Source organism: Pseudonaja textilis, chromosome 2 (genome assembly GCF_049901715.1).
Source record: "Pseudonaja textilis isolate UNSWEBS1 chromosome 2, rPseTex1.2, whole genome shotgun sequence".
NCBI lineage: Eukaryota > Metazoa > Chordata > Lepidosauria > Squamata > Elapidae > Pseudonaja > Pseudonaja textilis.
In genome coordinates, this window is record NC_141991.1 from 118,986,331 (window position 1) to 119,000,092 (window position 13,762).

The 13,762-nt window shown below is 36.2% G+C and overlaps 1 protein-coding gene across 8 annotated transcripts in view; it reads right to left on the minus strand.

The window, feature by feature from the left end:
• Window positions 1–13,762, minus strand: part of CEP112 (centrosomal protein 112) — a 266,133-nt gene that overhangs the window by 221,406 nt on the left and 30,965 nt on the right. For 5 of the 8 annotated variants that reach the window (XM_087925056.1, XM_087925057.1, XM_026711184.2 and 2 more), the window contains exons 7-8: window positions 9,314–9,361; window positions 9,145–9,222 (exon numbers count right to left, since the gene is read on the minus strand). The exons of 2 other annotated variants lie outside the window; for them this stretch is intronic. In XM_087925056.1, coding sequence (XP_087781182.1) covers window positions 9,145–9,222; window positions 9,314–9,361 — 126 coding nt within the window. The remainder of the gene's footprint in view (window positions 1–9,144; window positions 9,223–9,313; window positions 9,362–13,762) is intronic. One more of the 8 variants, XM_087925053.1, reaches the window with a different exon arrangement.

Here is a 13,762-nt window from a genome sequence, read left to right on the forward strand (position 1 = left end):
GGTTTGCTTCCTGTCCTGTCCTCAAGTTAGCAGCAAAGTCTCTCATAGCATTCCTCTTCCTCAATCCTCAGGAACAAGAGTAGCAGAGTTTCTACCTTCACACAAAGACAGCAATTAACTATGGCTGCCACTGCTGCTATCAAAGACAGTGTTGATGCTCTCCAAAAGCCAAGGAAGTAAAGTAAGATGCAGTTAACAGAAAGGAGCATAGAAAGTGTTCCTGAGGGGGAGAAGAAAGTGAGGCAGAAAGCATTTGCTTTCCTCATCTTAGCTCTCTCAAAAGCAGCAGCAGCTTGGCCTGAATACATTAAATGAAGGAGGTGGGAACATGAGCAGAAATTATTGATGAAAATTAGTGTTTCCTACGAAAGATGTTTTACAAGTCAATATTCCCTTGAGCTAAAAAAGAGGAAAGCTGCTCACTAGAAAAGATTCTATTTCTTTATCTAGCCAAAGCAGAAATTGTCAGGGAGCACAACATCTCATATTTACTCACGTTAGTCCTGCAATGGCCCTTCAATTTCCTGGCTTCCTAAACATTTTCTTCTATACAACATAGAATGTTTCCAATTCAATCTTTATTACAGATATGGACCAGAACAAACATAGAATGTTTGAATGGGAGTTTCTTCATCCTGCTGGATCATCTTGATTCCATTTTAGATCAGCAACAGGTTCGCCCTGAGATGGGACCTTTACTATGAGTATATATGTTTGAATATTTATTTATTTAGCATATGGCAAATACATGGATGTATAGTGGCTCAAGTGTTAATGTCCAGTCCACCCAGCCATTCAAGGACAGGATCAAGGACAGGTTTGAATAAATAATTAAGGATAAAGAAATCAATCAAACAAAATATTCTCTGTAAAACTTTAAATGTTACTTTTCAGAGTGAGATGAGCAGCTTATAAATTTAATAAATAAATGACCAACCTGAGAGCTGGAGCAAGGAGAATGTGGAAATGAGCACTAAATTTATAATGCTATCAAGTATTAAAAGTTACTTTTATTAATGCTATTTCAGCTACATGTATGTTGTAGCAAAATAAAAACAACCAAATATCACACTTTCAATGGAAGAAAGTATAATAACAAATCATATTAATTTAGCTAGCTCTGGTATATCTGAAGATTTTTTTTAAAAAAACAGAAAATAAATCTGTTTTGATTAATTTAATTTATTTAGGACATATACTATTTCTACATGACTAGTTAGTATATAACTAAGGAGTAACAAAATATTTTGAAGAACATCTTGCTGAAGCCAAAGGTCTAATTGTTTAGAATCAGGAACAAAAAATTGTTTACAAGCAGTAACACTTTCTGGAAATAATTGAGGCTAAGATGTTGATCTCGTCAACCCTATGTTACATCAAGATATAAATAAACGCATTTCTAAAACATATTTCTATGCTCTACGAAAGATACTGAGCTTGTCAATCAGCATTACAAAAAGCAGCTTTTTTTCTTTATTAAAGCAAAAAGATATCCCAATATGTTTTAGAAAGGTTAATAGATGTGTCCCTGCCCTTTAGAGATGACATAAAAAGTATTGTGAAGGATAAAACATAAGCATTTATATAGGCTTTTAAGTCTGTAAGTAGAGAAAACAAGTTGTCAGCATCTGCTCCCTCATTATTCTAGAGATAGCCTCCTGCTAACTTAGATGTTGTTCCAAAAAGGCAACAGTACATTTTAACAAAGCAGCCACTTTGAGGAGATAAAATATAATGTGGGTTCTCAAAACTGCAAAAACTCAGAATGTTCTCAAAACTATGAAAACTCAAAATGGAAACCTCAATCTTGTCAATAGATGTTCATTTAATCTAAAGTCAATGATACATTTCTGGATGGAGTGCTCTACAGTTCTATTCTCTTTCTTCCACCTCCTCTTCATTATCTACATGAAACCATGAGTGACGTCATCTGTCAGTTTGAAGTTCAGTATGATCAATAGGGTGTGGGTAGAAAAGTCTTTGCACAACTTCATTTGATATACCAGTTGCACCCTTTCCTAGATTGGGGGACCTTCAGATAGTCACTCATTCCCATCATCTTTTGGCTTGATTACTGCAATGCTCTTCACATGGGGATGCACTTGAAATCCACCTGGAAGCTTCAATTGGCCAATTGGGGGCTATATAAATTTTCTAAAAACACACCACACACTAACACATACACACACACACACACACAGGATGTGGAGAAAGAGATTTATGATTATAAGCCACCCAGAGTTATCCCGTGGTAAGATGGGCAGCCAATAAATTTTATAAAGTAAACAGCGCCACTAATTAAATTCTGCTAGGTTGATGTATTCTGACTTCCTTCAATTAAAAGACTGGCATCTCTCAGGACCTGGAACTATACCTCAATAGCAGTGCCCACCCTCTAGAACAGGATTCCCTCCAAGATATGGAGTGATTTTGCTACTTGTTTGGAGGAGACATAAAGACTCTTTACCCAAGTCTCCAGCAAGGGAAAGTGAGAATCCCTCATTTCACTGTGCTTGCCAACTTTTATCTTTATTATTGACTTTATTGTAATTTGTTTGACTGTTGTGAGCTGAACAAAATCACTGAAAGTTATCAGTGCAAAATTTATTACACATAAAAATATGAAACGTATTATTATGGTTGATCACACAGTCAGCAAGCTATTTAGACTATATTTGGCATTTTAAAAAAATATATTTTTATTGAGTTTCTTTTATTACATCATAAAACAGTGTTCTTGGCACCTATACAGGTTCTTGGTTTAAATATCATAATACGTTATATTACATTTGTCTAATATGAAATAATAGCTCTGATTATATTCTAATATCTTTGTATAATTTACAAAATTATGTTTTACTTTCTTAAAGGTTATTCCAGTTAGGTTTCTTGTCTCACTTCTTAGTTCTGTTTGTTAACCATTTATACCAATTGTTCCAAATTAAAAAGAATTCAGAGTCATCTTTTTCTTTCAGTTTCAATGTTAACATCTCAGCACTTTCTGTTACTATACAAGACAGATGTTTACGTATCATTGTCAACTCTGAGCAACCATGTACAGTTTCACCATGCAAGAAAAACTTCAGATACAAAGGTAGGTCACGTCAAGAGACATGCATGATAGATATTTTTTTATTATAGTAAGGAAGATAACAGAATCGTGAAAGCTTGTCCAAGTTGCTCACTGTTCTATTCTATACCAGGTAAATTCAAGGCAAGATTATTTTGAATTTCTTTTTCATACCACTCTCTCTCTCTCAGAACTGTATGGATTTGATTTTTCTCTTTGAGTCCCTCCTCAATGGTTCATTGATTCCTTCTGAAGGTCGGCTCTAAATTCCTTTATGAATCAGGGCGTTCCCTGAACAAACAGGAACTCTCTTGTTACCATTGTACAAGTTTCAAGGTATAAACTACAGACACCAACATAATCCAAATCAGAAATAGAAAGAACATAGTTAATATACTTCCCAATCGGTTCTACTTTCTGTGGTTAGTAAAATCATGCTCTCTCACAAGAGTGCATTAGTTAAATAGATTACAAACTATAAAAACATACTGGCATGATTGTCATTTCATTTTTGGCAGGATATCAAATAAAACAGATATTAAGCCTCCAACACATTTATTTCACCTTGTGAGGGTTCTTTGTTTTCCAAGGACACAATATAGTACAGCAAATTTGCACACTATGATTTCTTGCAGCACACACATTCCACAGCAACAGGCTCTTGCTCAGAGTCATCCCTCCCCAGACTTACAAGGTGCCGTTGCCTTGTAAATAGGTCTTTAATATTCAATCCTTTATAATTAATCTTTTAATATTCATTTCAAACCAGTCTCCAGGACAGGCATCACCAACTTCATTGCCTGACATACCTATAAATGTTTTAAATAAAATCAAGAAAAATATATATACTACCTTCTGCAGGAGTATGATCACCTGACCATTGTAGATCCCAACCAGAATAAGGTTGATAGGCATTTTGCTACGCTTTTCTACAAAGTTCTTGAGAAGCAATGACAATGTATAGGTAGACTCACTTACCAACTGCCTTATTCAGCGGATGTTCAAAGTTACAATAGTACTGAAAAAATAACATTAAACCAATGGCCACATTTACAATATTTGCAGCGTCCCCAGTCTCATGATCCCCACTGCAATACATACTGATCTGTTTTCTTTTTTTCCCCTCACCTTGCAGAGGAGATTGCAGAGAAACAGATTACAAGAAAGTAAGTAGGAGGTACACAATGGGGAATTCACATCAAAAGGAATGTGCTAGTGCAGGCAATCAGCCTGTCTGCCTGCTTACTCTCTTGTAATCTCTTCCTCTCCAATCTCCCCACATTGCAAAGAAAGGAAGAGGGGGGGGGAAGAGAGAGGCCTAGAAAGATCACTTGTGGTTCTTCCCTTCCCCTCCACTTATTGAAGCAATCTCTCTGCTCTAAGAAGGGAGAGGACAAAAAAACCCGCAAGAAACTCTTTATGCAGTCTCTCCTATGCCTTACCCATCTAGTCTTCCAGTTTCTAACGCGCATGCACGCGTGAAGATCAACTGGCCAGCTGGTCTTTGCTCACGCATGCACTTAGAATCCGGAAGACCAGGTGACTGATGCGCATGCACACGCCAGAAACTGCTCTTCCAGGTTCTGGCGCTCCCATGTGCGCAAAAACCAGCTGGCTGGCGAACATGCAGGTGCGGGAATCCAGAAGAGCAATGGGCGATCACTGGTGTACCTGGAAAGATGGCTCTGCGTGCCACTTCCAGCATGCGTGGCATAGGTTTGCCATCACAGGACCAGGAGAATGTGCAGAACCATAATCTCCCTAAAATATACTCTACTTATATCCCTTTACAAACAACTACATATAGGTTTAATATATATGTTAAATAATATATATATATATGTTAAATAAAAACATGTGATTTTTCTGCACACCCCATGTAAATAATGATTTCATTTGGATGAGCGTTAGGCAGGAAATATGCCACTTAATTTTAATATGATTACATTGTAAACTTTGTAGTACAACTGCCCATTAGAATTTCTGCAGGTAAAGTGAGGAGCAAAGCCCAAGTAAGTTTTGACAGCACTCTAGCCTGCCTACAAAGGCTGATCAGAATTATTGTTGTTTTCTTAAAGACTCACCCATTTAAGTTGCTTGTCACACTTGCACTAAATGGTTCTGAGACCCACAGTTTGAGAATCTCTGCTTTAGGGCACTGTATACTTGAGCAATCATTTTTGTACTCTGCATATTCACGATAAGGTTGGCTCCTCTACTTTGGAGACTTTGACTAATTCAGAGGCAACCTAACCCAGAAAAAGTGGATTTAGTAACAGTAACCTATCTTTAGATCATTACATGGTTGAAAATGCAATGCAATCCATCTAGGGTTGTCTCAGAAGATATTTTGGAAGCTAAAATTCGTATAGAGCACAGCAGCCTGGTGTAAAAGTCACCATTCCAGAATAAAACCTTATTTTATGAATGCACTAACTTTCCACTGTCTTTGGTGATTGCCTCAGTATTTTGGAATACACTGCCTCCAGATGTCTTAACAATTTTATTCCTGGCATTCAGGAAGGCATTAAAACAGTTACTTGGCATGGAAATGATTATTCCATGGCTGTTTAAAATCGTGATTTTTATGTAAAAGGATGGTTATTTTACTAAGATGTTTTATGTTGATGTTTTAGGATTGCCACTTCTCAAAAATTAACCTTAATAATTAATTAACCTCAATTATGGCCTGACAATCTAGTTCTGTAATTATTTATACTATCAAAGTATCCGCAAAAGCCAGACTGCTTGTGCATAATTATTTTAACACTGTTTTACTATGTATGGAACTGACAGATTTTTTTTAAAGACTCTTAGATCCACATGAACATAAAGAAGATCTAAAAATTGTCTTAAAAGAAAGCTCGATACAAAATAAAGGAAAGAGACTGATCGTCTGCCTGCAATTATCTGAATCCTACACTGGTTAAATACATTGTTCTGAATTGCTAAATGAGCTCTTTCATCTGTATCAAGGTCTAATACCTATGTACATTAATTAAAGGCATGTAGGCATTTACCACAAACAACTAGTACTAACACCCTGTGATATAATTATAAAAAGTGCTTACATTCATGCTGAACATTTCAATTAAGAAATAAGATTCTTGTAAAATCACAAAGCTGCAACAGAGCCATCTGTATCAGAATTGGGCGTTTCAGAATGATATGTGGCTTTGGCTTTATTTTACATTTTCATTAGTATCCCCAATTTTGTTTCTTTCTTATTCTATTCCACATTCCAGATCTAAAGCTTATTTGTTAAATAAACCATAGAAGCATATTGCACAGAGATAAAAGCCATAATTTACAAATAGTGCAGTTCATCCAGTGTTTGAACCCAGACTCTGTGTCACCAAAATGAAAATAAAGCAAGAGGCACATGTATATACTCCAAGTTCAAGCATAATTTCCTTGCTAAAAGAGTGTACTACCCCTAATAATGATGTTTTAACTCCTGTGTTCCATCGTTTGAGCTCTTCTCCCCACCCCCAATGGTCTCCTGCTACTCTGGAAAGCCTGAGCAATTAACTTCAGTAGAACTAGAAACCAGAGAGACAAGGGCGGAGCAGGGTCCCACCTTTGCTGTCTTCAAAAAGGACATTTTTTCCTCCAAGGGATTTCATGTTTTTCCTAACATTTATTTTTCCTGAAAAGAGAAACGCTCTACAGTAGTGTTATACTGGTAGTACTGCAGTTATATCCATTCACTCAGCAATTGTTCAGTTACGACTGCACTGAAAAGTTATGACTAGTCCTCAAAATTCTGGCCATCACAGCATCCTGTCATCACACAATAAACATTCAGGCTAGCCACCATCTATGGTCATCTCCACCCACTTGTACTCCCTAGCACTCAACTGTGACACCAGCCGACACAGCCCTCACCATTGGTCCTTAGCATATGCTCATGGCATTCCCCTGCTCACAGCTCTCACCCACCAGCCTGCCTGCCTGGTACTCCTGCCTCCTCACATGCTGCAATCATGTGAGGTTCTCACATAATGACCCTTGCAGTCCTAGGATTACCATGGCAGCCAGGATTGCCAGAATTTCCATCACTAAGTAGTGCGGCTGTAAAGCGTGACATCCAGGGGTGGGATCTGACTGGTGTAACTACCAGTTCGGTGATTTACGATTTGCGCGGTTGAAAAAGCAGGAAATAAAGGTCAGGTAAGAGCCCAGGAGGGCGGGTGGGCCAAAACAGCAGCAGACATAGAACCGGTTCTATGTCTACTGCTCTTCAGAGCTACTGGTTCTACAGAGCAGGACAGAACCGGTAGAATCCCACCCCTGATGACATCACATGAACGTTTTTATAACATCAACCCATAATATGACAATACAGAATGGAATGTAAGTCATAATTAAACAGAAACACAAAAAGGTTCTAAAAACCCATAGTTTACATAAAATAAATCAATTGTTCGAAAGTAGTTTATAACCATAAAAATAATACAATCGCTGTTGCATTGTAGAGTTCAACTTGTTCTCTGTGTCAAAATCAATTTCTTACAGTATGTTTAATCTTAGGTTGGTGAGAACATAAATAAGAATTTCACTCATTTTGTGGGTAGGTGGCATTCATAAAAGGTGGAGATTGCTGTACTTTCCTCTTTCTCAAAATAAACCATTTCTATCATCAGTTTTCATATATTCTGAAATTGTTGAAAACCTGCTGATACTACTAGACTATATTTAAACTCAATTTGTTTCCACCAATGACAGTAACAATTTAACTGAATTTAAATAAACTTTGAGAAAATATATTCAACATGACTTAGATGAAATTACATTACATATTTCGTTAATTGGTTTTATACCCCACCTTTAGTAGTTACAAATGTGTGAATGATTCTGGGCAGCTAACACTGCATAACAAGACAATTTATAATAAGCATCAATAAACAATCCTATTAAAAATTGTAGTGGCAACCATGAGCACAGCTCAATAAACAATAAAATTAACAATAACAATAAAACAATATTCACAGGCTTTCCAAAAACCCAGCAGTTTAATATTGGGGGTAATTTGATATGCAGGCAATATGGAAGAAAATACCCATTTCTAGGACCCACTAGTTGTCAATCCGTGGAACTTTTCCGGTCAGATCTTATGGAATCAACAGAAATAACATGAGAGCTGCAGCCCCACAAATATTCATAAATTCAGTGTTCCTTGGGGCAGTCCCATTTAGAACACATTGCGATAATATACTCAGAAGATTATCTAAGAAAAGAGTGAGCCTAATCAGTGTTTTCTGACCCAGTAAATGCTGTAACTGGATACAGCATGTTGTGTTCTTACCACAGCAGCCACTTGTTCTTTAAACAGAACAACAGAATAACAGAGTTGGAAGGGAGGTCTTCTAGTCCAACCCCCTGCTTAGCCAGGAGACCCTATACCATTTCAGAAAAATGGCTGTCCAATGTCTTCTTAAAAACTTCCAGTGTTGGAGCATCCACAACTTCTGGAGGCAAGTCGTTCCACTGATTGATTGTTCTCAATGTCAGGAAATGTCTCCTTAAGTTCTAGTTTGCTTCTCTCTTTGATTAATTTCCACCCATTGCTTCTTGTCCTGCCTTCAGATGAGCCAGGAGAACCTCCAAACTGCACACCACTCCTGTCTGGAGTAGTGTAACCTCATCCAGAACTAAAAATAAAATACCATTAGATCCAAGAGGATCTAAAACTCAGTCACTCAGTTTTGCTAGGATTGAGCTGAGTCCATTTCTTTCCAATCCAGCCCCCACAGTATCACTCGGTCAGTCCAGGGCAAAGATATAAAGCAAGGTATCATCAGTACTGATATTTCACCTCAGGCCACTAAATTATCCCATTCAATGGCTTTATGTAGATTGTTTTAAATCTCTTTCTCTTATTTTTTTTTAAATAACGTATCATTTTCCTAAAGTGCCAGTTATCATAGTGAATTATGTGTCTTACTCCACATCTAATACCATATCTGCTGTCAAAATTAGCCTCAGAAACTATGTTTAATTCATAACCTTATCTATTTTATTTGCCTTAAAACAAATAATTAGAAGACAATTATAAAAGCAAAATGTGTTACCTCCTTTTCATGCATTCGGAACAGTGCTTGTTCATCTCGAGAAGTGCTGTTTTTCCCCAAACCTAACTTGGGTGACATCTATTATAAAAAAATAATATTTTGTATTTAACACCAGTGTTAACACAGAGAAAAACTATTATAACAAGACAACCAGGCAAACACTACATACCAATGAGAGGGGCATAGGTTTCTCACGTAAATATCTAGGATTTTCGAGCTGAAAAAGATACATTAAAAGAGAATGAAGACTTTCTGAATTGATAAAGTCTAGAAGAAGACGATTAAAGGGTTTGTGCTTAGTTTATGATAGAGACATCTTTTAAAAAATCTCATACTAGGTTCAAGAAACCAACAGCTTAGCTTTAAGAATCATAGTCCCTCAAGCAAATCTTCACAAAGTTACTGTGAAGTAAAGAGGAAAAGTGAGATATAAATAGAATGAAAAAAAGCTTATTTTTTAAACAGCAATGAAGAAAGGGAGAGGGAGAGAGACAGAGAATATCACAATATGGGAAATACTCCTAAATAATATTTTGAGAAACAACATTTTAACATTCATATATTTATCTAATTTTTCTCTGGCTTTTCTTATCATTCAACTCTGTTAACCAGGCAACATCTCTGTGGTACAACTGAAAGACTATGAATAATAGTTCATAGCGAGTATACCTGTCAGCTCATAGAACTATTCTTTTTACATCTTTGTTAAACAGGCCAATAATTTTATTTAAACATCAAGCCCACTGTTTCATTTGTTGAAACAGTACAATTATGCAAATACACATTGATGTAACTAACACCTTTAGCATCTAAAAATGTTTACTTATTTGTTATTTTTAAAAAGTAAATTAGCAATTCTGGATGATTTCCAATATATACAAACGTTATATACAGACAAAAACAAGACCATTTCAAAGTGCTATTGCCTGAGAAGTCAATCTGTAGTTGATTCATAGTAGTACTGGTAATTTTGACATTTTAGCTTTTGGTTTTGGTTTTCAATATATCAATATCAGCAACTAGACATCCCAAACATATTAATTTAGCTGCATCACAAACATTATTCGTTCACTACATTCCAATTCTCAGCTTTTCCTCAATATTTGAGATCCGTCTTTTTTTTTTTTTTAACAGTGACATGTCATGTTACAGAAATTAATTAACCTGACTGCAGTTGTCACCTATGAATGGATTGCCTATAGACATAGATTTTGTTAGGAGAATTATAATGAACCATGGGACTCATTTATACAAAATACAGTTGGTTTAAAATGTGATAGCTACAGTATTTAAATGTATTAGAAATATATATGTATTTGAATAATGATTGCACTGGGTAGCTATTTACTTATTTATTTTTTATTTACTATGAAATGTATATGCTACCCATCTCACCAAGCTACCCTCTAGGCAGATTAAAATAAGTAAAAGGAACAGAATAAAACATTAAAATATTACAGTAATTACCATTAAAATTAACCTTAACATAGACAAAGATGGTAAGAAAGGGAGCGAGATACATTGGGTGGAGGTAGAGTATTTTAATCCATTAGCCACCCTTCAATATGACACATCCCAATTGTCAGAGGCAGGATTTCAGGTCTTTTGGGAAGGCCAAGATGATGGGTGCAGATCTATACATAGAACTGTAACTATTTATAGTTAAAATGATATAGAATACTATTTTTCTCGTTACATTTATCACTTTTTCTTTTACAAAAATCACACTTTCTTTGTTTTTTCTTTAACAATAAATGGATTCTTATCTTAGGACTTCTTTCCATTTCTTTATTATTTTAAAAGCAATAAAATAATAAATTAAAATGTTTTGGAAATTAATATTAATCATAACAGCAAGAATCCATTGACTTTCAAGAAAAGTATGACAGATAGTGTAATAAAGCTTCATGAAATTTTCCCTTGAAATTATTTTTAAAAACATGCATAATATTGATAAAATAATTGCATTTATTTTTACCCTATGGGCAGATTTTATGTTTATTTATGTAAATTTATTATTGACATAATTTATATTCTGCTCAATTTTAAATACTCCAGGAAGCTCATATAAATATTATAAATATCCTAAAACAGTCAATTTAAAACAACAAATATAATTAAAACATAATTAGAAATTTGAAATAACCCACTTGAGTCCCTTAGGCCTCAGAAGCAAAGAATTTTTACTACCTTTCTGAATTTTAAAAGTGCCTTAGGGAATTAGAATACTACAGAGTGAGAGAGATATTATAAATAAACCAACAAGCAGTGATTCAGCACTTCTGACTCTTAAAAGTCCCAAAGCAGGAGTCCCCAAACTTGGCAACTTTAAGAGTTGTGGACTTCAGCTCCCAGAATTCCTAAGCCAACCTCTCCTCCAAAAACAGTCTGCCTGTCCTATGTGGGCAGGTAGACTGTTTTTGAAGGAGAGGATTCCCTAATAACATAGGTCCTAGTCATGTAAGATTATATCAGAGGTCAAGCATTTTGAACTGTATGTATAAACATACTAACAAATGCCAAGCCCATAATATAGACATAACACTACCAAAATGGCTGTAACCTACCAGCAGAGCAACTGCCACATTCTCCATAAGCTTAAGTTTCCAGGTAATCTTCAAGCTGAATACATTTCAACAATCCAATCTCAGCATAACATTATTCTTACAAAAAATGTCCCATTCCAAAGGAAGTGTAACTGACACAGCATTTGGACAAAGTTTTCCCTGTCCACAGTTTCTATTTTCAGTTCAAGAAGTAGTTGTGAATCCAGTAGAACATTTAAGTCATTAACCCCTAGGACAGGGATGTCAAACTGGCGGCCCATGGGCCAGATGCATCACATGCAGGCCATGCCTACCCCAGCTCTGCGAATGGGAAAAAGTTGCAAAAGTCACGTTGACAGCAATGTGACGCGGTGAGTTTGACACCTGTGCTCTAGGAAAGAGCTTAACACCATCCAGAGCTTGCATAGGGCCAACACCACAACCAACATCTGATGTCTTTTACATAAATAGCACCCATCAATACTGAAGAACCTTTAACCAAAGAAAGAGAGAAACATGTTTCTTTTAGCAAAACTTTGCTGGAGTATACTACCTGCACATAAGTTACCATAATCATATACTGTTTGTAAAGAAAAAAAGAGCAGTTAAGGTTAAAAATTATCTTCTTAATATATTTTTTTCTAATAATGAAGGTGAATGTAGCTCAGGGCTGAATGTAGCTCAGGGCTGAAATCTTTGTGTTCTCTGAGTTTGGTTGTTTTCTTGCAAGATGTTATATTACCCAAAGTAGGTAACCTCATCAATGCCAGCAAGCACTCCTCCTTTTAGAAAATACAATGAACTACTCCATTCATAACTGAATTATGTTAAATAGAATCATTACATTCAAGCTAAAAGTCTAAAACAGGAGTTGTAACTTTTGTATGCTACCTAGCTCTAAGGATGTTGCATGTTTAAACTTGGATCAGGCACTTCTCAACCAGGTCACTTCAGCTTGGCATATGCTTGATGAGCAGGAAGGCCAGTGCACAATTTTGACCTAATACACCAATTGAGCCTTTCCCTAGATAGAAGCCTTCCCTAGAGAGATAGAGAACAATCATTCTCAACCAGGTCACTTCAGCTGGCATATGCTTTCTACAAGGGGCTGTTGTTGAAAACTACCCAAAAGCTTCAACTGGTCCAGAATGAGGCAGCATGGGCTCATCACACTTCTGCTCCATGAGTGAATTGGTTGGCAGCTTGTTTCCAAGTGTAATTCAAGTTGCTTGTTATTACTCATGGCAGAGGACCCAACTACCTAAGGGACTAACTGACTTCCCTAGTATTTGCCGAACAACTTCAGTCCAACGAGCATGGCACGTTCTTGGTGCCTTTGATGAAACAATACCATCTACTGAGATCCTGAAACCACCCTCTGAAATCAGGTTCCCTCAAAGATCCAGGTGGCTCCTATCCTATTGAAGTTCATGGGACCTTAAAAACCTGGCTCTTTTTTGGCTAGAAATATTTGATATTTTTAAAGATTTTTGTATTCCATCCAAAGTCAGAAGTTATGTAGTATACGCCTTGAATAAATAACTAAAAGACACATTTCAAGATTCTAGAAACTTATTTAGTTCCTATTGTAAGCTATCCAACGGTAGAAAAATCTAAGTAATTTGACCAACAAACTGACTGCAGAGGCACAGGATATCTACCAAACCATTTATTTTGGCATTAGGCTATGTAGCACTTCAGATTTGAAAGCAAAGAGATGCTTTAGAGTTCATAGGGCTACAAATGTAGGACCTTTCTGAAACTTCTTAAATAGTTGTGCCAATTCCTGAAATGACATAACTATTTGACAGGAGCAAAAACAGTGATTTTCAGAGGGAAAAAAACTCTCCCCCACATACAAACATAGCCTCTCATATGAAACACATGAAAGCAACAAAAATCCATCATCCTGTATCTTTCCAATCTTATGTGATATTATCCACAACTCTCTGCAGTTCCACTGACCTTTTAATTTCCTGTTCCCACCATCTAACAAACACTTTTCTTACATGGGTTTTGAAAGAGATTAGATATATTTGATGTACAAATAGCTACTAGTCATGACAGTTATA